Source organism: Monodon monoceros, unplaced genomic scaffold (genome assembly GCF_005190385.1).
Source record: "Monodon monoceros isolate NGI ecotype Baffin Bay Population unplaced genomic scaffold, NGI_Narwhal_1 Super_Scaffold_5, whole genome shotgun sequence".
Taxonomy (NCBI): domain Eukaryota; kingdom Metazoa; phylum Chordata; class Mammalia; order Artiodactyla; family Monodontidae; genus Monodon; species Monodon monoceros.
Window position 1 is genome coordinate 17,900,808 of NW_021703782.1, and position 24,458 is coordinate 17,925,265.

A 24,458-nucleotide genomic window follows, 5' to 3' on the forward strand; every position below is an offset into this window, starting at 1 on the left:
CTGTTGGTGCTGGACTGAATGCTCTGTGTATATCTGTTAGGTCCATTTAGTCTAAGTAGAGCATAAGTGTGCTCTTTCTTTATTGATTTTCTGTATGGATCATATATCTGTTGTCGAAAATGCGGTAATGAAATTCATACTATTATTGTATTGCTGTCCAATTTCTCCCTTCAGATCTGTTAGTATTGACTTAATATATTTAGGTGTGCCAATGTCAGCTGTATAAAATTTACAAGTGTTAAATCCCTTGCTGAATTGACCCTTCAATATTATATAATGACTTTCTGTGTCTCATGTTAAATTTTAGGCATAAAGTCTATTTTTTCTGTTATAAGTATAGCTACGCTTGCTCATTTTTGTTTTTGTGGTTTTGTTTTTGTTTTAGGTTTCAGGTGGGGGTGGGTCTTTATTCAGTGATGCTTTAGTCTCAGTCTCTGCCAGGGACTGGAAATGGGGGTGATCACACTGCCCCCAGGTTGTCCCAGACTTACCATCTTAGAGGAAAGAGGCAGGATGCCTGCTGTCCTCTGAGAACAGCCTGGGAAGCTAGGCTAGCACTGGGGCTGGGGGGAACAGCAGAGCTGAGATCCCCACCTTCAACCCCCAGTCCGAGCTATATGTGCAGCCTGAGGCGGAGGAGCTGAGGCAATCCTGGCCAAAGCCTCCCACACACAGCCCTGCTCTTGCTGTTCCACTCATGATCTCTGCTCCCACATTCACCTCGACACTCCAAAAGCTAGACCCGTACTCAGCTCCTCCAGGCCTTTAGTCCTGGGGAAGGACAAAAGTAGGGAAGCCTATCAGGGCAGAGGGCCCCTGCCTGGGCAGCTTCAAGGGATGTCTCCTTTCTGCTGCCCATCGGAACATAGGCCCCTCCCTAGAGAGTAAGGGAGGTGATGGCCTCAAACATCGCCCCCCCTCCTCTTACTGGCATCCCACTCTGTCCCAGCACAGCAGCCCAGAGCACAAAGCGCAGTGACCATGGGGCTGGTGGGCACAGGAGCCCTCACTGGCATACAGGCCTGACTGCCTGAAGCCGTCATGGGCCTGCTCCCTGCACTGGAAGCCAGATGAAGGCAGACAGAAACGAGAAGTGGGGTAGTGGGTGTGCAGCCCCTGCAGCAAGATGGATCTAAACTCTGCCCTGCTATTGGTGCAGGCAGCTCCAGGCCTCTCTTTCTTAAGAGTCCCCAAGGCTCCAGAGCTGCCCAGCTTTTGCAAAGGGAGATGAGAGGGGGATGGGTGGGCCTCGAGGAGAGGAAGTGTCTGCAGAGAACCACCCAGACATCTGGTGTTACCCAACTCTACCCACAAGGCCAGAGGGCCCAAACTCCTGGCACCAACCACCCTATGCCTTGGGTGAGGAAGAAGGGCCCCTTCTGCTGTCCCTTCCCCCCAGCAGTCCGGGAACTACTCCAATGAAATGAAGACACCCGTGCCTACCACCTGCCCCTGGGGAAAGCAGGGGGGCTGAGGCAGGAAGGCTGGCTAGGGGCCCACAGGCCTCTCCTGCTCCAAATACTTTCCTTGCTTTCCTGACGTTATCTTGGAAACAGGGGGACCCCCACTCTCCCAGCTGGCTCCTGGGCCCTTCCTGCAGCCTGTGTGCAGCTGGGCTTCCTTCCTGTGTACATGCGTGAGTCTGAGTGTGGTGGGGTGACTACAGGTGGTGGTCCTGGCTGCCAGGGAGGGCGGGAGAGATGTGGAGTCAGCCTGCTGCAGGGCCTGGGGGTCGGTCTCAGCCAATCTCCTTCCACTGCTTGTAGAAGTCCAGAACATTCTTAATGTCCACTCTGGCATGTGCAGTGGCCTGCAAGGCTGCCTCCATAGGGCCTGAGAGCATGCTGGGGTTGTCCAGTGGAAGCCCTGTGATGATGGTCACCATGCCACTCGGGTCCTCCTCACCTGCCCTCTGGGCCAGAGTCAGCTGTTTGCAGCTGTCCAGGATCTTATAGAGCATCCAGTCATCTGCATCCTGCCTCTTCAGCTTATGCCACTTGAAGCTCTTCCCCACCTCTTTCTGGCAGCCAACCCTTTTTTAAACCCTGCCTCCAGGTATTGGATTCCATCCTGGGCCCCTGGCTGTTCCTTCTTCAGCAAATCTAGGCCATCGATCACTGTCATTGGGATGATGACAATGAAGAGGCCACTGGTGGCCAGCTGGAGGATGGTAGGGTGGTGGTGGCAGAGGGCTTGGGTGTTGGAGACGAGGTAGGGAGACATTGCTGACCGGGCCTTGGGCTGCTGCAGGCTCCCTTCCAGCTGAGAGACCTCAAGCTGAAGTCATAGCTGGGCCATGTCTCTCATTAGCCCATTCCGCTGAGCTTCCTCCTGTGCCATGAGGAACTGGGCCTGGGCCTGCTGCAGCAGGCTCTCTTGCTCAGACTGGGAGATGCTGACAAAGATGCTGACCTCTGGGTTGAACAGTAGGATGCTGCCATGCAGGCGGGCAATGAAGTGGCCAAAGCTGTGGATGCAGCAGATGTGCACGACTGTCTCCTCTAAGCTGCTGAGCAAGAGCTGATCCGTGTCAAAGTTAAAGCATCTGTGGGCAGCCTGGAGGGGAGGCAGATTGTGAAGTGCCATGTCCTCTGGGAGCAGCAGGCTAGACGGGAGGTCAGGCAGTTCACAACCTTCAAGAAGATCCTGGACCTTGGGACACAGGACCAGGCCAGACTCTTGGAGTTCTCCAGCAGCTGGCAACAGATTCAGCAACACAGACAGGCAGTTCCACAGACTTAGAGAGCTCTGCGCACATACAATGATGAGGCTGCAGTTGGTTCACAGCCAGTCCAGGAAGACTTTCACAGCAGGAAGCTGGCCTTCGGCCATGAGGACTTGCAGCTTCTCCTGGATGCTGCGCTCATTCCAACAGGCGCGCCCACTGTTGGACTCACTTCCCTCTGACTCAGAGCCCTCTTCAGAGGCTGGCTCTGAGGGCTTGTCCACATCCCCTCTGACACAGGGCCTGGGGCTGGCCAAGGTGGGAGCTTCGGTGGTGGGCTGGAGGAGCAGGTTGCTGAAGGTGGGGGCCCGTTGGAAGCAGCGTTTAGTCTGCAACATCTGGGTGGACATCGCTTGTAGATTGCTGGCAACGCTGGCCTTGCTGGGGTCCAGTGGGCCATTGAAGGATTCAGGAGCCTCTGACCTGGCCCAAGGTGGCTCCAGGGCTGGGGACCATGTCCCTTCCTCATCCTCCTTATCTTTCAGGTCTGATCTGGACTCTTGGCTCTTCATTTCTGAATCTGTCTTAGCATCAAAGGCCGTTCCCCCACCTTCAAGACTCTTGTCAGAGCCACTGTCCGAGCCCTCGCTGGCCTGGGCTGAGTCATGGCTTAAGTCCTAGTCAAAGCCTTCACTCATGTCACTGTCATCACCAGCTGTGGGTGGGCGGCAGAGGCAGGAGAGGTGGGAGAAATTCTGGTTCTTTCTGGCTTCACCCTCTTGAGGTGCTGCAGGAAGAGGCTCAAGACCCTCCTTCTCCAAGTGTCCCTTGGACTCTGGTTCATCTGTGCCATCGCTCTGGAATGCCGGGACAGGAGTCTCGCCCTCTTCCAGCTCAGCTTGCCGCCCTATGTGGACATGACTGACGAGGTGGGAGAAGAGGGCCAGGGTGAAGGCAATAGCTGCACTGTACTGCTTGGATGTGCTCTCTTCAAGCTGTGCACACCCATAAGGCAGATGATGACCATTTGAAAGATGAGAAGGTCTGGGAGGAAATCATATCCACTCTCATCCTCACTGGCCAGGCTAAGGTTGGGTGGGGAGGGCAGGTAGAAGAGACAGAGGCTGAAGTCCTTCAGGACTGACTGGCAAAGTGACATCAGCTTTGAGTCCAGGGAGCTACTTTTGGGCTGCAGGAGGCTTTGCAGATACATAAAGTTCACCAGCAACCTCTTAATATCTTTACATCGCTTCTTGTTGGGAGAGAGTTTCCTAGTCTCGCACTTCTTCAGCTGTGGTACATTTTGGCTGCCTTGTCACACAGCCGCTTGAGATTCCCATAGGCCCCCTCAAAGGACACTTCCGACTAGATGCAGCACAGGTAGCAATACATGGCTTCCACATTATAGTACTTGCTGCCTGCAAGGGTGCCCAGCTGGTTGAAGGCATTCCAATCTGGGGAGCCACTGACAGGGCTTGGTAGTAAAATCTCTCAGCTAGCAGCTCAGAGTTTATACCAGCTAATTCATTCTGATATCATGACAAATCCCCCAGGTACACTAGCCATTGGTGGCATGCCGTCTGTGCTCAATCCATCTACTTCCCTGAGGCAGACACTGGCTTCCTGCATCCTGTGAGGGGGTTGGTGACATGGGTCCAGTCGATGCAGCATTGCAGTTCTAGCTGGTAGTGGGACTGGATATAGAGAAGGAGATGCTGGTAGAAGCCAATCCCAGCGACCAGGTGTGTCCTGTAGGCACATTCTAAGGTGCTCCGGCTGTGGATATGCTTTTTGTTAGACTTGATGAGCTGGATAACTTCGTAGCATACCTTTCTCCACAGCAGCTCCTTAGCCTTCCTCCCATAGTCCACCGGGTGCTTGACGCAGAGATCACGCAGCTTGCTCCTCGGGCTAATGTTCTCTGGTTTGAACACTTTTTGATAAGCGGTTTTGTTGCAAAGGATGAGGTCAAGTCGATGCACAGCCTTTACCACAGCCCGGATAAAGCTGCTTAGTGTTGGGGACCTTTGCTTCGCGGGCTCGCTGCTCTCCCGTTTGGCGGGGGGTGAGCCTTGGCTCATGGTGACTGGGCCCGTCCCCGCTACACCTACCACTATCTCCACCACTGCCGTCTTTCTGGCTGCGGCAGCAGCCGGCCCTGCTCCGCCGCCATCGAAGGGAGATGGCTGCCCGCGACTGCCTACCCTTGCTCATTTTTGGTTTCCATTTTTATGGAATATATTTTTTCCATCTCCTCATTTTTATTTGTCATGAAAGCTGAAAAAAAACTCTTTAGGTGGAATACAGTTCGTCTTTTAAAAAATTCGTTCAATCACTCTGTCCTTTAATTGGAAATGTTAATCTATTTACATTTAGAGTATTTATTTATATGTAAGAACTTACTAATGACATCTTGTCAATTTTTTCTGGCTGTTTTGTAGTCTTCCTGTTCCTTTCTTTGTCTCTTGATGTCTTTCTTTGTGAACTGATGATTTCCTGTAGAGGAATGTTTGGTTTTCTTTCCTTTTTCTCTTGTGTATCTACTGTAGGTCTTTGCTTTGTGGTTACTGTGAAGCTGATAAGCCATGAACATCTTATACATATAACAGTCTATTTTAGGCTGCAACAACCTAACTATTCACATACAAAATTCTACCCTTTTACTCACTCCCCCCAACAGTTTATGATTTGAGGTCACAGTTTATGTATTTTTATATTGTTTATCTATAGCAAATTAGTGTGTAAGTGTAGTTATTTTTAATGCTTCTGTCCTTTAACATTTGTATGATTAATTAACACACCATCATATTTATGCATTGTTGTAATCCTATTTCACTATATACCTGCCTTACCAATGTGTTTTGTATTTTTTGTTTTAATGTTCTTAGTGTTTTTTCCTTTAACCCTGAGGAACTCCCTTTGGCAATGTAAGCAGTGTAGGTCTGCCAGTTGTGTACTCCATTAGATTTTCCTTGCCTGAGAGTCTTTATCACTCCATTTCTGAAAGACAACTTTTCAGGTAAACTATTTTTGGTTGATTTTTTTTTTCTTTCAGCATGTTGAATTTATCATCCCACTCTCTCATACCCTGCAAAGTTTATTTTGAGGTATCTGTTGATAGTTTTATGGGGGGGTGGTTTCCACTGCATGTGATGCTTTTTTTTCCCTTGTTGCTTTTAAAACTTTCTCTTTGCCTTTGATTTTAGGCAGTTTTATCACAATGCTTGTTGGAGAAGATCCCTCTGGGTTGGATCTGTTTGGGGACTTATGAGCTTTGTAAACTTGGATGTCCAAATCTCTCTGCAGAGATGGAAAGTTCTCAGCCATTATTTCCTTAAATATACTTTCTACCCCTTTCTTTGTCTCATCCTCTGGGACCACAGTTATGCACAGATTATTACTTGTAATGGTTTCCTATAGTTCACAAAGGCTATCTTCGCTTTTGGGGGGGGGTTCTTTTTGTAAGCTAACATATGATGTATCATACAAAATGTTCAATATGCACTTGAAGGAAAGTGTGTTTTCTGGGCTTTCTGGGTGGAGTGTTCTGTATATATCTTTTAGGTCTAATTGTTTTATATTGTTGTTCAAATTTTCTATTTCCTTATTGATCCTCGGGCTGGTTGTTCTACTATTGAATATGGGATATTGAAATCTTGCTCTCTAACTGTGGACGTGTCTATATCTCCCTTCAATTTTGTCGACACTTGCCTTGTATACTTTGGAGCTCTGAGGTTTGTTGTGTACATATCTATAGTTTTATATATTCTCAGTGAAATATTTCTTTTACCGATACATAATGTTCTTATTTTTCTCTTTTACCAGTTTTAGATTTAACATCTATTTTGTCTGATATTAATATATAGCCATGCAGCTCTTTTGGTTACTATTTGCATAGGATATCTGCTCCATCCTTTCACTTTTAACTTATGTGTGTCCTTAGATCTAAAGTGAGTCTGCTGTATATAGTATATCCTTTTTGTAAACATCAGCTGTGCAAAACTATGCCTTGTGCTTCAGAATTTTAATCCACTTATATTTAATTACTGTTAAGAAATAATTCTTTTGTTATTTTTCCATAAATAAAGTAATTATTTGTTTTCTGTAATTCTTATGGCTTTTTGTGGTAACTCATTTTGTCTATGACTACCTTCCCTTGTGTTTAGTTAATTATTTGTAGTCACATGTGTCAGCTGCCTTCTAACTCCTTTTACAGATATTTTCTTTGTGGCTACCATAAGGGTTACATATAACATCCTAAAGTTATAGTACTCTATTTTGAATTGAAACAATATAAATGTAACTGCACACAAAACTACCCCTTTATAATTCCATCTCCCTGCACTTTATGTTACTGATGTCATAAGTTACATCTTTATATTTTCTGTACTCATTAGCACAGTTTTATAATGACATTCATGCATTTTTCTTTTAAATCCTGTAGAAAATAAGAAGTAAAGTTATAAACAAAATTATAATTTTTAAAAATTTTCTCATGGGTATACCTTTACTGGAGATTGTTATATGTTCATATGGTTTCAAATTACTCCCTAGTGTCCTTTCCTTATAATCTGGAGGAGTCCCATCAGCATTTTTTAGGGTAGTCTAATGATCATGAATTCCCTCAGCTTTTGTTTAACAGGGAATATGTTAATATCTTACACATTTATAAAGACATTTTTTTCTGGATATAAAACTCTCAATTAGATATAAAATTATCAGTTGCTAAGATTTTTTTCCCCTTTCAATACTTTCTATATAGCATCCAATGCCTCTGGCCTCCAAGATTTCTGCTGAGAAATTGGTTGATAATCTTTTTTTTTTTTTTTTTTTTGTGGTACGCGGGCCTCTCACTGTTGTGGCCTCTCCCGTTGCAGAGCACAGGCTCCGGACGCATAGGCTCAGCGGCCATGGCTCACGGGCCCAGCTGCTCCGCAGTATGTGGGATCTTCCGGGATCGGGACACAAACCTGTGTCCCCTGCATCGGCAGGCGGACTCTCAACCACTGCGCCACCAGGGAAGCCCGGTTGATAATCTTAATGAGGATGGATACCTTGTTCGTGACAAGTCACTTTTTTCCTACTACTTTCAAGATTCTCTCTTTTTCTTTGTCTTTCAACAGTTTAATTTTAATGTATCTCAGTGTGGGCCTCTTTGGGTTTATCCTCTTGGTAGATGATTGAGTTTCTTGAATTTGTACATACCTCCTTTTCTCTTTTGGGAGATTTTTGGCCCTCATCCTTCAAGTAATCTCTGTGCTCTTTTCTCTCTTCTTCATCTGGGACTCACATAATGCATACATAGGTACACTTGATGTTTTAAATAACTTGATGTTTTAAATAACTAATTTTTTAATGAGTCTCACTCTAGCTTCTCCTTGGAGCTATGTAATTTACTATATGGGTCCACCAATAATCTAGTTCTCCAGAGAATGCAAATCTAAGATCTGCAGGTCTTAAAAAATTAACCTTAGTAAAGCAGTTTGGTCACTGAATTCAGCTCTCTTCAGAAAGGATTAATTTCCTCCACGCACCTCCTGCATAATGATCAGGATAAAAAGAATATGGGGTTATATGGACCTATTTTGAAATTTAGGTTCTGCCCTGATAATTCTAGTTTAGGTTACCCCCTTCTTTTCCTTGAAAGCTCCCTGAGGGTGCAACACTCTTATAGTCTTGAGTGGTTGTACAGATATATGGAGGTGACTAAATCCTATGTCAGGTTCTTTCCCTGAAGTTTGTCAGAATACTCAGATAAAATGATTATTTTAATTGTTGTTTTTTACAGAGGGATGTCTAATCTGTGATTTGGTTTCACCCTACTTTCTAACTAATAATTCTCAGGAAAAAGGGCCCCTGAGAGTAGCTGTGATTAAATTCAAAAAGCAAATACAAATGAAGCACAAATTCTTTAAAAAATAAAATCAAGAGGTATTTTTTTTTAATTTTATTTATTTATTTATGGCTGTGTTGGGTCTTCGTTTCTGTGTGAGGGCTTTCTCTAGTTGCGGCAAGCAGGGACCACTCTTCATCGCGGTGCACGGGCCTCTCACTATCACGGCCTCTCTTGTTGAGGAGCACAGGCTCCAGACATGCAGGCTCAGTAGTTGTGGCTCACGGGCCTAGTTGCTCTGCGGCATGTGGGATCCTCCCAGACCAGAGCTCAAACCTGTGTCCCCTGCATTGGCAGGCAGATTCTCAACCACTGCGCCACCAGGGAAGCCCCAAGAGGTATTTTTTAAAAACTTTATTTTTTCATCATTTTGAAAGATTTTGCTGTTCTCCCCAACTGCCAAGTTGACAGGTTTTTTTTTTTAGTCCCTTTCTTTCTTTTCTTTCTTTTTTCTTCTTGCTTTGTTTCTGACAAGAAACTTGTCATCTTTATCTTAGCTTCCTTGTACAGATTATTTTTTTCTCCAGCTGCTTTTTTTAAAGCTTTTTTAAAATATTAATTTATTTTATTTTATTTATTTTTGGCTGCGTTGGGTCTTTGTGGTTGTGCACGGGCTTTCTCTAGCTGTGGCAAGGAGGGGCTACTCTTCATTGCGGTGCACAGGCTTCTCGTTGTGGTGGCTTCTTTTACTGCAGAGCACAGGCTCTAGGCGCATGGGCTTCAGTAGCTGCAGCACTGTGGGCTCAGTAGTTGTGGCTCACGGGCTCTAGAGCACAGGCTCAGTAGTTGTGGCACACAGGCTTAGTTGCTCCGCGGCATGTGGGATCTTCCCAGACTGGGGATCAAGCCCATGTCCCCTGCATTGGCAGGCGGATTCTTAACCGCTGTGCCACCAGGGAAGCCTCCAGCTGCTTTTAATAGTTTATATTTATCACTGGTTTTGAGCAATTTGATTATGATATACTTTGGTGTAGCTTTATGTTTCTTATGCTTGACATAAACTTCATGGATGTATGGATTTACAGTTTGAAAATTTTCAGGCATTATTTCTCTAAATTTTCTCTCCCATATCCCTCACACTCCTATAGGAACTCCAACTGCATATTTACCTGGTCACTTGAAGTTTTTCTACCATTTGCTGTTCATTGTTAATTATTTTCTCTGTTTTTTTTCTTATGTCTTTTCCCTAGAAATTCATAATGTGCTGTTGATCCCATCAATTGTATTTTTTATATCAAGCATTGTAGTTTTCATCTACATCTAGAAGTTCAGTTTGAATCTTTTATCTCCCATGCCTCTACTTAACTTTTTGAATGTACAGAATACAGTGGCAATAACTGTTTTAAAACCCTTCTCCTAATTCTAACACCCGTATATGATTAGCAACAATTTTAATTGGTTTATTTTGCTCCGCATGGATCCCATTTTCTTGAATCTTTACAAATCTGATCATTTTTAATTGGATTAGAGACTCGTTGGGTGGTGGATATTTTGTAGTCAAAAAAATATTCTTGAGCTTGGTTCTGAGATGTATTTATGTTATTTGTAAACGGTTTGATCTTTCTGTGTTTTGCCATTAAGGTTTGTTAAGTGAGATGAGAGCAAGGCTCTTCTTTGGACTATCTTGTCCTGAACAAAGGGCCAGCCATGACCAAGCACCTCAACCTAAGGGAGCAGCACCAATTTGGTCAGGACTTTCTCCCAGGTTAGTGCCATACTCTCTTGCTCGATTGCTGTGACTCCAACTAATAGACTAATCCTGAACAGAAAACCAAGAGCAGAGTAAAGGGATTTTTATTTCTTTTTCCCTACTGTCAACACAGCATCTAGAATAATAGATGTCACACAGCAGGTTTTATGAATACACAGAAAAGATATTTCATATATAATATATATAATATATGAGATGAGATGTATATATACTTTATCTCCATTAGTAATCTTTACTTAAATTCAATTATGACTTATTTAATAAAGCTCCACCAGCCTTTTTGTGCTTATTACTTTTAATTAATTAGAGAGGTGTATTAGTTTGCTAGGTCTGCCATAACAAAATGGTGCAGACTAAGGGCTCAAGCAACAGAAATATATTTTCTTACAGTTAGAGAGTCTAGAAGTTCATAATCAAGGTGTCCTTAATTTTGGTGTCTTCTGTGGAATCTCTCCTTGGCTTGCAGGTGGTTGTCTCCTTTTTTAAACTGAAATATATTTGACATATAACATTATGTAAATTTAAGTTATAAAACATGTTGATTTGATAGGTTTATGTATTGTAGTATGATTGCTGTTGTAGGGACAATCAGCACCTTGATCATGTTACATGATTATCTTTTTTTTTTTTTGGTGATTGGAATAATTAAGATCTAGTCTCTTAGCAAGTTTGACGATTATAATACAATATTGTTGTTTGTATTCACTATATTGTGCTTTAGATCTCTGGGACTTTTTTAGTGTTGCCCTCTTATTGTGTCTTCATATGGTCTTTCTTCTGTAGGTATGCATTCCTTGTGTCTCCTTGTGTATCCAAAGCTTCTTATAAGAACACCAGTTGGATTGGATTAGAGCTTACCTTAACAGCCTCATTTTAACTTAATTACTTCTCTGAAGGCCCTAACTCTGAATATAGTTACACAGTAGGGTACTCAGGCTTAGGGCTTCAACATATTAATTTGGAAGATGGGCACAATTCAGTGCATAATAGAGGACAAATTATGATAAAATTGAAAATGAGTAACTTGTCATTTTGTGCATGAAAATCCAAGACCATTAATATTAAAATTAGTTAAAAAATAAATTAGAGGATGAAGGAGAAAATATTGTTAATATATCAAAACAAGCATCTCTCCTATGTGCAAATAAATACTTGTTATACCATATGTGAGAGTGTTTTATTTACTGTAATAGGATTCAAATTGAAAGAACTTAATAAATGTTTACCTATATGTAAGTCTATATGAAGAAAAGTATTAACCTGCATAAGAGATTTAAAGAAGAGAGAGGATATATAGTGGGCAGGATTATATTAGTGGCAGACAGGATAATGTCACTATTTCACTTTTGTAAAGATATCTTTTCTTGCAGGCATGCAGGGTGCAGCCCAGCAATGTAGTTCTAAATGGTTTGACCTGATGATATGATTACATTTTAATTAAGGGTCAAAATAAGCTGTAAAAAGGAAAGCTTGTATCTGAAAAATGTATTTGTGTGGTGTACTGCACTGAATAAAGTTGAGGCTAATTAACATTGGTTATGTTTGGGAAGGAGATGGAGAGTGGGAACTTCCTCCAATTATCCCATCAAGCACTACTCTTTTGATGAAACTGATCTTGTGTTTTTGTATAATTTAAAACAAAATGTTGAAATATATTTGTATACATTAAAGAACACAGGAAATACTCCATAAAATGTTGAAAGAATAATGATTTTTCAACAGCCTTGCTCAGGTCAGAATTGGTGGTGTATGAAAAAAATACTTGCAGAGTATATTGAGTATTTTGCTAGGCCTATGTCATGAGGAGGGCCATCTAGTTTGCATAAAGCAAACATGGTTGGGCTATCAGTGCATTATACTGTCATATTTAGATTTAGTGCTAGAAGGTCAGGCATTTTTACATAGAAAATCATTGCCAAATGCAAGTTCATGTACCTGATGCACAGTAAGGCCAAACAGACCAAAACATTGATGTTTAGAGCAGGTAAAGAATTACTGCAGTGGTCAAGCAAGGAGAATGAACGGGTGGCTTATGCTCAAAAGACCTGAACTCCTAGATGATTTTGAGGAAAGAGTTTTATAGGCATATTTGGGGTCGGAGCCTGCAACGTATCTACTTTGGTTGGTGTTGAGGTGACTGGGTGCTCTTCGGGAATATTGTGCTCAACCTGAAGTTACCATCCTCCTGCAGAGAGGGGGCTTTAGATCCTGCAGCAAAACTCAAAGATATTTTATGTATAATCCCTTGAGGAGGAACCAGGTCCCTGTTTTATAGCTGCAGTATTGTTTCTTGACTGCTTCTCTTTGCTTCTGCGCTCCCTCCGTTCCCTGGTTAGTAACTGGTTGAATCTGTCCTTTGGAACTCAGCGATGGTCTAGGAGCTGAAACCTTTTTCCTACAAAGATGCAAGGAACAGGGAAAGGCTTTTGTATCCAGAAGAGCCCTGTAGCGTCCTGCTTGGTTTCAAAATTGCAGTAAATGAAAAAGAAGTCTGTCCCATTATGACTAAACCAGTGAACTCACTTTTGAGAAAATACGCTATTTGTCTTTCACAAAGGACGCCCCCTTGATGCCAAGTAGGTTAATTAATGCAGAGACGGAAAATTCTATTCCATTAGAAGGATATTTTCTCGGGACTATCAGGATCTACCAATCTGGAGAATCTGATATCAGTCATGACCTTTACCTGCTTGCCTTGGTACACCCACATAGGCCAGGTATGGAGATAGTCCAAGAACCACAGTGCGGAGAAACACCCAATCCGGGGTCTCGGAGAACCCAGGACCACGGAACAAGCATTTCCCCCGTATTTCTACTCTGCTGCAATAAATGGATTGCTCTGTTCAAGACACCCCAGGGCGCGGGGAGCGACGGGAAATGTAGTCTTTCTCCCTCCACAGCCCTCCTGGTTTCTGGGGCTTCCTCTGCGCCTGTGCAACATAGGTCCCGCCTCATCTCTTCCGCCCTCACAGGCCTCGTGGTGTGAAGATCCTGGAGCTTCGGCCCTCGCAGGTGCGGGATCTGTACGGTGGGGACGGGAACTTCGCGTGGCCCGGAGCTTTGCTGAGAGCGGCGTTCTCGTGGCGGGGGCGGAAGTGGTACGTCTCGGGCCGCCTTCTGGTCCAGGCGGGACTGCAGTGCCCGGGTCTGGCCTGGACGTCGGCCCTGGGAAGGTGGGTGGGGCGATCCCGGTTCGGGCCTTGTGGTCTCGGGGGCAGGTGGCGCTGAGACCCGTTAGGAGCGGGGACGGTGCGTGTGGGGATGGAAAGCCCGGCCCGGCCTGCATCTGACGGGGGGACGCCGGGGCGGACAGTGGGAGGGAAAGCGCGGTGGTCACGCTGGCCGTGAGCGGGCCAGAAAGCACGGGCGGAGAGTGTGCTGGGCATCCCTGCTCTGGAGCGGGAGAGACTCGGTCAGTTACAGCCGTGTCACCGGTACTGTGGGCGGGAGAAGTAACCTGGGAATGAGTCAGGTCTGCAAAGGAGGTTATGAATAATGCCTGCTTCATGGCGTTGTTCTGAGAATTCGATGTGGTGTCATTTGGAAAAAGAGGCAAGTGCCAGGTACTGACCGCCGAAAAAGTGATAGTAGATGTTGTTGTTCAGAAGACACTTTGTTCTTTTCCTTGGGTGGTTTACATAAGCCTCCCTGATAGCGGTATGAGCATCTGCATTAAACACACGTTAAGCAGAAAGCAGATCTGAGTCTCAGGGTGGTGAGGTGGTCCTGAGTTTGAGAGCGTCTGTGACTTCTCCAGGCTCACCCGGAATGTGACGGAGCCAGGAGTCGAACAGTCGTTCATACCGTTCAGTCATCAGAAGAAACTTATCAAGAGTCCCTTTTGAGAAACTGCAGCCCACTTCAATAATGTTTTTAAAAATTGTCTTAAAGCTTGCCATCCTTTTTACTGGGCTTCCTGTGGATTTTCTAACTCCAGGGGTAAACAATATTGCTAGGAAAACAAAGTAAGGATGCAGGCAGTGTCTTTTCTTCTACTGTTAATTTTAATGAAACGTGTCGTTCTTTGGTGTATTTTAGTATGTTAGTTTTTTGTGTCTATTGTCTAAATTAGTAAAAAAAATTATTTTTACCAACTGAGAAGTGGTAGGTTTAAGCCCCATGATCATTTCAAACTGGAAGATGGACAAGTGGTGCTTCCACAGGGTACTTCCCTTGCCTTTTCAAGGGCCAAAGTGAGTCCTTAGGGAGGCTGCCCCTCAGCTGGGCTGCTGAGGTGATTGGGAGGTGAATGTAGGAGCTATAAGGCAGGCCAGGTGTTCTGACCTTTTCCTCTTTCTGTCCCCCCCAGCTGAATCTTCACCGTCCTCTACACTCTCCCAAGACCTACTGAAAATGAACATATCTGAGGTGAGCTCTTTATTCATTCCCCTGTTAGTGGTATGATAGATTCAATTCTTGATTTCAGATTGCTCTCAGATTCTGTTACACGTCTTTTATCAGTGTAAGTTATTTCCCTTTTATAATCAGTTTTACTTGGGTCATGAATGTACCCTGAATTATATCGAATACCTTTTTGTATCTATTGGAGGAAAGCTACAGTTTATTTTTTTTAATCTCCAAATATTAGAGGTAGCAGGTAGCTTAAATGGATTTTAGAATGTTAACTTACTCTTGAATTCTTGTATAGACCCTACTTGATAATGGGTGTGAGCCTTTTTTTTGTTTTGTTTCAAATTTGTAACTGACATCTTTTTGCTATTATCATATTTAACTTTTATTCTGTATTTACACACTACATTAGCCTATAATTTTGTTTTCTTATGTCCCTGACTAACTGTGGTATCTTGGTTATATTAGTCTTTGGGGCTCTTTCTGCTTTTTTCTCCTCTCCTCTCCTCTCCCTTCCCCCTTCCTTCTTTTATCCTTTCTCTCTCTCTCTCTCTCTCTCTGTGTGTGTCTGTTTCATATGAGAAAATCATCTGTTATAGACTTCCTGAAACTCACCTCTAAAACTGGACTTTGTGAATACATCTGCTTTTTGTGTGTTGATGCAGATTACTGAGTCACTTTATTTAAACAGTCATGGATCTAGTCTGGTTTTCTATTTTTTTTATTATTTTCAGAGAAAATTGTACATTTTTGTCTGTTTTTGCAGTGTATTTTCATGACCTTGTTGATAGTTTTCTCTTATATTTGTTGTTACATCAATAATTTCTGTTTTCATGTATTTAAACTTTCTACTTAACACAGGGAATGCTGATCAGAAAACAACCAGATGTGTTAACGGGTCGGCCCTGTCATAAATCTAGAATTTCAGAGCCTGCTGTTGGGCTTGGAAATTTGTACTGTTAGTATATTCTAAATACTGAGTTGAGGGAGCATGCACTCAACCATTTTGCTGGTTCCAACTTCAGTACACCAGCTGTCAGTTTCTTTTTTAGATAGGTGATATATTCACGTGACTCTAAAATCTAAACAGAAAGCATATTCATTGAGGTCTTGATCAGTTTGAATTAATTATTTTTTGTGGTGCAAAGTATGAATCAAGGTTATTGTTATTATTTTTCTAATGGAGTTTTTTTAGTCTAACATGATTTGTGTCAGAATATACTTTCTCCATTGAATTGCCCAGACACCTAAATTAAAGAAATGTGTGTGTGCATTATGTTTGTATATATCATTTTTATACTTTTTCTTTTGATCTCTGTGTTTCATTTTCATTAATATCACACACTTTCTTTGTCTTAAGCTCTATGGTATGTCTTGAAATCAAGTAATATCAGTCCTCTGACGTTGTTCTTTTTCAAAACTCTTTTCATATTCTAGGTTGTTCGCTTTCTATGTAAATATTAGAATTAACTTGTGATTCTAAAAATCCTGGTAAGCTTTTGATTATGATTTCATTGAATCTATAGATTTCTTTGTGGAGAACTGACAGTCTCCATCATACTGAATCTCCTAATCTATGAATTCAATATTTATCTCTGTTTACTAGGTTGTTTAGAGAATTTTGAGCTGAGAAAAGACATGACCTGACTTATAATTTAATAATAGCTCTGAGAGTGGGCTCTAGTGAGATAGTGGTGGAAATAAATGATGTAGCAGGACTTTCAGTAATCCTTTCAAGAAATGATGATGTTAGCAGTTGTACTTTGAAGTGATCAAATCTTGGACGGAATTTAAAGGCAGAGCCAAAACTCTGAATATGCCTGCTTCCCTAGGACATCACAGTTAATGTGTATACTGTCAGATATTTTTGATTTTTCATAATGTGAAAAAATTTCAGTTTTCATCTTACATTCCAAAGGTATTATCCATGTCACCTAATTTTGAATTCTTCAGATTGATGAGAAATGTGCTTTCACAGACATCAGTGTCATTCAAGGACGTGACTGTGGAGTTTACCCTGGAGGAGTGGCAGTGTATGAGCTCTGCTCAGAGGACCCTGTACAGAGATGTGATGCTGGAGAACTACAGCCACCTTGTCTCATTGGGTGAGCCTACTTTATCATGCGACTGCCTACAGTGTATTTGATTTTCTGTTTCTTCTCCTGTTTTTTTAAAAAATCATCTATATTGCGGTATAATTAACAGAAAATAAAATTCAACAAGTTTCTATGTATAATTCAGTGACTTTTGAAAAATGTGTACGGCTATACCACCAAAATCATACAGATATTTCTATCATGTGAAAATTTTCCTTATGGCCTTTCTCAGTCAGTCCTCTCTTCCCACCCATTTTATGATAATCACTGATCCTCTTTCTATTTCAATACTTTTGCCTTTTTTGAAAGTTCATATAAATGGAATCACACTTTATATACTGTCTGTATGGCTTCTTTCCCTTAGCATTTCTTTGGAGATTCATGGATACTGTTGTGTGTGTCTGTATTTATTCTTTATAGTGATGAGTAATGTTTCGTTCTTTGGCGTGTATTTTCAGTTGTTGATAAGACATGAGGTCCCCTTTGCTTTGGCGCTATCATAAGCAAAGGTGCTATGAATATTTAAGTCCAAGTCTGTGTGTGGCTATGTTTTCATAGCTTTGCGTAAAGACCCTAGTTGTTGTTTCCTGGGTCTTATGTATACCTACAGGAAAACCTGGTTTTATCGTGCTTTACTTTATTAGGCTTCTCAGCTGTTACTTTTTGTTACAAATGGAAACTTTGTGGCAGCCCCTTGGGTCCAACCACGTCTATTGCTGCCAGTTTTCAAACAGCATTTGCTCACTTTGTGTCTCTGTGTCATGTTTTGGTAATTCTCACAACATTTCAAACTCTTTCATTATTATACTTGTTATGGTGATCTGTTGTAATTGTTTTGGGGCACCATGAATTGCACCCGTATGAGATGGCAAACTTGATTGATAAATATGTGTGTGTTTTGACTGCTCCACTGACTGGCCATTCCCCCATCTCTCTCTTTCTCTTCAGGCCTCCTATTTCCTGAGACATAATAATATTGAAATGAGGCCAATTAATAACCCTGCAATGGCTTGTAAGTGTTCAAATGAAAGGAAGAGTTACATGCCACTTACTTTAAATTAAAAAATAGAAATTATTAGTAAGGAAGGCATGTTGAAAGCCGAGATATTCTGAAAGCTGGGCTGATCGCACCAGTTAGCCAAATTGTGAATGCAAAAGAAAAGTTCTTGAAGGAAAATTAAAGTGATAACTCGAGGGAGCACATGAATGATAAGAAAGTGAAACAGCCTGATTACTGATATGGAGAATATTTTAGTGTCTTGGATAAAAGGTCAGACAACATTCCCTTAAGCCAAAGTGTAATCCAGGGCAAGGTCCTAACTCTCTTCAATTCCGTAAAGGCTGAGAGAGGCAAGCAACCTGCAGAAGGGTTTGAATCTATTATAGGTTGGTTCATGAGGGTTAAGGAAAGAAGCCATCTCTATAAGATGAATGTGCAAGGGGGAGCAGCAAGTGCTGATGGAAAAGCTGCAGCAAGTTATCCAGAAGATCTAGTTAAGGTGATTAATGAAGGTGGCTACATGACACAACAGAGTTTTAATGTAGATGAAATACTCTTCTATTGGGAAAGATGCCATCTAGGACTTTCATACGTAGAGAGGAGAAGTCAATGCCTGGCTTCAAAGCTTCAAGGACTCTCTTGTTGCGAGCTAATGCAGCTGGTGACTTTAATTTAAATCCAGGGCTCATTTACCATTCCAGAAATTCTAGGGGCCTTAGGAATTATGCTGAATTTACTTTGCCTGTGCTCTGGAAATGGAACAACGAAGCCTGGATGACAGCACATATGTTGACAACATGATTTACTGAGTATTTTAAGCCTATTGTTAGACCTACTGCTCAGAAAAAAGATTTCTTTCAAAACATGCTCATTGGTTATGCACCTGGTCACTCAAGAGCTCTGATGGAGACGTACAATGTGATTAGTATATTTATGCTTGCTGACACAACATCCATTCTGCAGCCCATGTGTTGAGTTGTTTTGACTTTCAAGTCTTATTATTTAAAAAATATATTTTGTAAAGCTATGGCTGCCATAGATAATGATTCCTCTGTGGGTCTGGGCAGAGTCAATTGAGAACCTTCTGGAAAGGATTGACCATTCTAGATGCCATTAAGAACATTTGTGATTCACGGGAGGAGTTTACAATATCAGCCTGAACAGGAGTTTGGAAGAAGTTGATTCCAGTCATTATGGATGACTTTGAGGGGTTCCAAACTTGAGTGTAGCAAGTGACTGCAGATGGGTGGAAGAAGCAGAAGAATCAGAATTAGAAGCAGATCCTGAAGATGTGACTGAGCTACTGCAATCCCATGATAAAAATTTAATGGATGAGGAGTTGCTTCTTGAAGGAGCAAAGAAAGTGGTTTCTTGAGATGGAATCTACTGGTGAAGACACTCTGAAGATCCTTCAAAGGACAACAAAGGATTTAGAATATTACACATTTAGTTAATAAAGTAGTAGCAGGGTTTGAGAGGATTGACTAGTTTTGAAAGAAGTTTTACTGTCTGTAAAATGCTGTCAATTCGCTTTGCATATTACGGAGAAATAATTCATGAAAGGAAGAGTCAGTTGATGTGACAAACTTCATTGTTGTCTTGTTTTAAGAAACTGCCACAGCCACCCCAGCCTTCAGTAACCATCACCATTAATAGTCAGCAGCATCAACACTGAGGCAAACCCTCCACCAGCAAGATTACCATGCACTGAAGGCTCAGTGATGGTTAGCATTTTTTAGCAATAAAGTGTTATTTTAAATTAAGATATGTACATTGTTTTTTAAGACATAATGCTGTTGCAAACTTACTAGTCTACTCTGTGTGTAAACACAGATTTTCTATGTATTGGGAAACCAATTTGTGCGACTCACTTTATTGTGATATTCACTGTATTGCTCTGATCTGCAACCACACCTGCAGTGTCTCTGACATATGCCTGTATATGAAGAAGAAAACAATAACTGCCAAATGTTTTTAAAGTGCATGTGTCATTTATGTGGGCATTAGCAACTTATAGTAATTCTAGTTGCTCCAAATATTCACCATCATTTTGTGTTGTAAACCCGATGAGTTTTTATCCTTTTAGTGGGGGTCTGTTGTATCTATTTGGGTTTCATTTATCATTTCTCTTTGATGACAATGAACAACTTTTGTATGCTATTTGTTCATTCACATAGCTTTTAAAAAAGTAAGTTCAGATCCTTAGCCCATTTGTTTTGTTGAGTTTTTCAGCTTATAATTCAGTTGAAAGAGTTCTTTATACAATCTCAATAGAAGACTTTTATAAGATACACATGTTGACAATTTTTTCTCCTAATCTGTGGTTGATCTTTTTAGTTGTGAAACAGTTGGGCAAAAGGTTTTCATGTGGATGAAGTCCAATCTACCATTTCCTTTACTTTCCTATTCTATTCCCCCCACCCCCTGTTTCATAATTTGCCTAACAAAGGTCATTCAGATTTTCTCCTCTGTTTTTTTCTAGAAATATCCTTGGTTTAGATTTTACATTTAAGTCTTTGACTTTTTCCGGTTAATCTGTGTAAATGGTGTGAAATATAGATTGTGATTCATTTTTGCAGCTAAAGGTCTGCTTGGCTCACTGGTTATCCTTTTCCTATTCAGTTGCCTTGGCACCTTTTGAAATAAATTGTACACATATGCATAGGCTTCTCTCAATATCATTCTGGTTTATTGATCTAAATACCTATCTTAATAGGTATGCACTATTTGACTAGTGCACTAGTCATGCACTATTTTGATTAATCTGTCTATGCAGTAAGTTTTTACATCAGAAGGAATAAGTCCTCTTAGCTTTTTCTTTTGGCTATTACAGTTTGTTTTTCTTTCCCTATAAATTTAAAATAATTTTATTTTTTCTGGAAACCCTAGTGGCGTTTTATAAGGATTGTGTCGAATGTTTAGAAGATTTGGGGGAAAATTTACATCTAATAATATTGAATTTTCTGATGTGTGAACAATGTCCTTACTTTTCCTTAGCTTTTAATGTTCCTTTGCAGTGTGTTACAGTTTTCACTTATGTGTCTTCAGCCTTTTTTGTGAGATGTATCCTTAAATCTTTTGATGTTATCTGTAATGATACTTTTAAAAACTTCAATTTCCAATTTTTTTTGGATTTAAGTAGAAATATAATTCATGTTCATTGATGTTTATCTCTGTTTTGCTAACTTCACTTGTTACTTCTACTAGATGTCTTGAAGATTCCTTAGACTATTTTATATATTAAATAATATGATTTGTAAATAAAGATATTTTTATATTTTTCTAATCTCTATGCGTTTTAATTTCTTTTTTGAACAGGCCAGGATTTAATGTGAAGAATTTATTTATTATTTACAACTAAGTATGATGTTAGTCATAGGCCTTAAATAGTTGCTTATTGTCACCTATTTCTTTTCTTTCTGTTCGTAGTGCTGTAAAATTAATATCATTTCTTCCTTAAAAGTTCATACTAGAATTCATTACAGAAGCAATCTGGACCTGGAATGTTCTTTGTTGGAATTTATTTTTTAATAACAACTTGATTGAGGTAGAATTCATGTACCAAAAGTTCACCCTTTTAATTTACACAATTCAGTATATTTATATACATATATATATAGAGAGAGAGAGAGAGTGTGTGTGTGTGTGTGTGTGTGTGTGTGTGTGTGTGTGTGTGTGTGTGGTACACGGGCCTCTCACTGTTGTGGCCTCTCCCGTTGCAGAGCACAGGCTCCAGACGCACAGGCTCAGCAGCCATGGCTCACGGGCCTAGCCGCTCCACGGCATGTGGGATCTTCCCAGACCGAGGCAGGAACCCGTGTCCCCTGCATCGGCAGGCGGACTGTCAACCACTGCGCCACCAGGGAAGCCCCACAGTTCAGTATTTTTTAATATGTTCACAGAGATATGGAACTATCACCACTATTTAGTTTTAGTATATTTTCATCACCCCAAGAAGAAACCCTAATCTACTCTGTGTCTATAGAGATTTGCCTATTTTGGAGGTTTCCTATAAGTAGAATCACAAAATATATAGCTTTTTCTGAGCGGCTTCTTCTACTTAGCATGATCTTTTTTTTTTTTATTTTGCGGTACGCGGGCCTCTCACTGCTGTGGCCTCTCCCGTTGTGCAGCACAGGCTCTGGACGCGCAGGCCCAGCGGCCATGGCTCACGGGCCCAGCCGCTCCGCGGCACGTGGGATCCTCCCAGACCGGGGCACGAACCCGTGTCCCCCTTTATCGGCAGGCGGACTCTCAACCACTGCACCACCAGGGAAGCCCAGCATGATCTTTTTAAGGTTCATCAGTGTTATAATATGTATCCATAATCAAATTCAATTTCTGGTTAAGTAATATTTGATTTTATGGATATATCACATTTTTTTTTTCTGTTGGTGGGCTTTGGGTTGTTTCCATTTTGACTGTTAATGAATAATGCTGCTAGACCAGTTGTGTTTTTGTGTGCACATAGTTTTCCATTCTACTTTGTATATACTTAGCGTAGAATTACTGGGTGATATGGTAACTCTGTTTTAACAATTTTAGGAACTGCCAAAAGAATGTTTCAAAGCAGTGGTACTTCTTTTACCACCCCACCAGCAATGAATGAGGGTTCCTGTTTTTCCACATGTACCTGAATAATTGTTCCTGTCTGTTTTTTTTTTTTTTTTTAGCCCTCCTAAAAAAGTGGAGTGTGAAGTGGGATTTCATTATAGTTATGAGTTGTATCTCTCTAATTTTGAGCATTTTAATGTGTTAATTGCTTATTAGCTGTGTATATTCCTTGGAGAAATGTCTGTTCACATACCATTCTCTATTTATAAGTTGGGTTATTTGTCTTCATTGTTGACTTTTAAGATTTTTTAATATAATCTGGATACAAGTCTCTTTATCAGTTATATGTTTTGTAAATATTTTCTTCCATTCTATGAGTTATCTTTTCACTTTCTACATGGAGCTCTTTGAATCGCAAAAGTTTTTTATTTTGATAATATCCAGCTGGCCTATTTTCTCTTTTCCTCTTTTTTGTCAAATCTCAGAAAACTTTGCCTAACTCAAAGTCAAAAACATTTACTCCTATTTTTTTCTGTATATTTTATAACTTTTTTCTCTACATTCAGGTCTGTTATTCATTTTGAGTTAATTTTTATAGATGGTATGTGTTACAACTTCATTCTTTTGCATGTGAATAGTGAAGTGTTTTCCAACATCATTTGTTGAAAAGACTATATTTTTCTGATTGAATTGTAGCCTCCTTGTTGAAATTCAGTTGTCCATAGATGTAAGTGTTTATTTCTGTCCTCTCACTTCTATTCCATTGGTTTCTATTTTTATTTTTATAATGTTTATTCTCACACCAGTACTACCTTAATAGTATAGTATGATATTGTGATTTATAATAAGAAAGAAGATTTGGTCTTCATCCCTGTTCCTGGCACAGAGTTCTAAATCCCTTGGGATTTCCTAAATGTAAGAGAGATTGAGATGTCTTTTGTTATTCATAACAAGCCCCTTTCAACCATGCCCTAGTTCATGTTAATGAGGTAGCATTTGGAAACCCCCTGAGGATGTAGGCTTGTTGCCAGGAATACCAATCAAGTGATTTGAGGGTTGGGACATTCAGGCCCACCCCCAGACCTCCAGGGCTTGACTTAATTACTAACAACAGTTATTCCTACATAATGAAATCTACATAAAAATTTCTGAACTCTAGGGTTCAGAGAGCCTTGTTGTTGCTGAACACTTGTAGGTGGTGGGAGCTTGATGCTCCTGGACAGGGCATGGAAGCTTTGCCCTATGCAGCTTTTTTATCTGGCTGTTTCTGAGTTGTATGCTTTGTAATAAACCTGGCAATCTATTAATAGTAAGCAAACTGTTTTCCTGAGTTCTGTGAGCCATTCTAGCAAATTAAACCTGAGCACCAGGATGTGGGAACCTCCCATTTATAGCTAGCTGGTCAGAAGCACAGGTAGCAACCTGGACTTGTAATTGACATCTAAAGTGTGAGGAGAGGCAATCTTGCGGGACTGAACCCCTAGCCTGTGGGATCTGATGCAAACTCCAAGTAGATATGTCAGAACTGAATTGAATGTAGGACACCTTGTTCGTATTGCAGAGTTGCCTGGTAGTGGGAAAAACCTCTACACATTCAGTGAGCAGCAGTGAAGTAGTATTGAGAATACAGAAGTATTTTGTGAGTAGGGACAGTAATATAGATGAGAAACAGGAGTGTTTTCTATAACAGAGTAATTGAAATTGAATAGTGTGAACCCTCCAAGTTTTTTCTTTATCAAGGTTGTTTTAGCTATTCTGCGTAACTTGCATTTCCATAATTTTAGGATTGGTTTGTCAATTTCTGTAAAAGAGTAGAGCTGAGATTTTGAGAGGGTTTGACTGTAGCTCAACTCTTGGAGTATTGCCATCTTGACAACTTTAATTCTTCTGATCCATGAACATTGAGATTATCTGTCTTTCCATTTATTTAGGCCTTTTAAAATTTATTGCAATGATATTTTGTTGCTTTAAATGGGCAAGGTTTATACTTTTGTTAAAGCTATTCTAAGTATTTTATTCTGTTTGATGCTATTGTAAATGGAATTGTTTTCTTTATTTCATATTTGGATTGCTCATTGCTAGTACATAGAAATACAGCTGAGTTTTGCATATTTATCTTGTATTCTGCAACTTTGATGAACCTGGTTATTAACTTTCAGAAGTTTATTTATTTATTTCTAGATACCTTA

The 24,458-nt window shown here is 41.0% G+C and overlaps 1 protein-coding gene and 1 pseudogene across 1 annotated transcript in view; one reads left to right on the top strand and one right to left on the bottom strand.

Annotated features, from left to right (window-relative positions):
• Positions 1-1,738: 1,738 nt before the first annotated feature.
• On the bottom strand, positions 1,739-4,746 carry LOC114883977 (annotated as a pseudogene).
• Positions 4,747-12,988: 8,242 nt separating this feature from the next.
• Positions 12,989-24,458, top strand: part of LOC114883978 (zinc finger protein OZF-like) — a 29,799-nt gene continuing 18,329 nt past the window's right edge. The window contains exons 1-4 of the mRNA XM_029202346.1: positions 12,989-13,075; positions 13,170-13,281; positions 14,579-14,637; positions 16,598-16,724. Coding sequence (XP_029058179.1) covers positions 12,989-13,075; positions 13,170-13,281; positions 14,579-14,637; positions 16,598-16,724 — 385 coding nt within the window. The remainder of the gene's footprint in view (positions 13,076-13,169; positions 13,282-14,578; positions 14,638-16,597; positions 16,725-24,458) is intronic.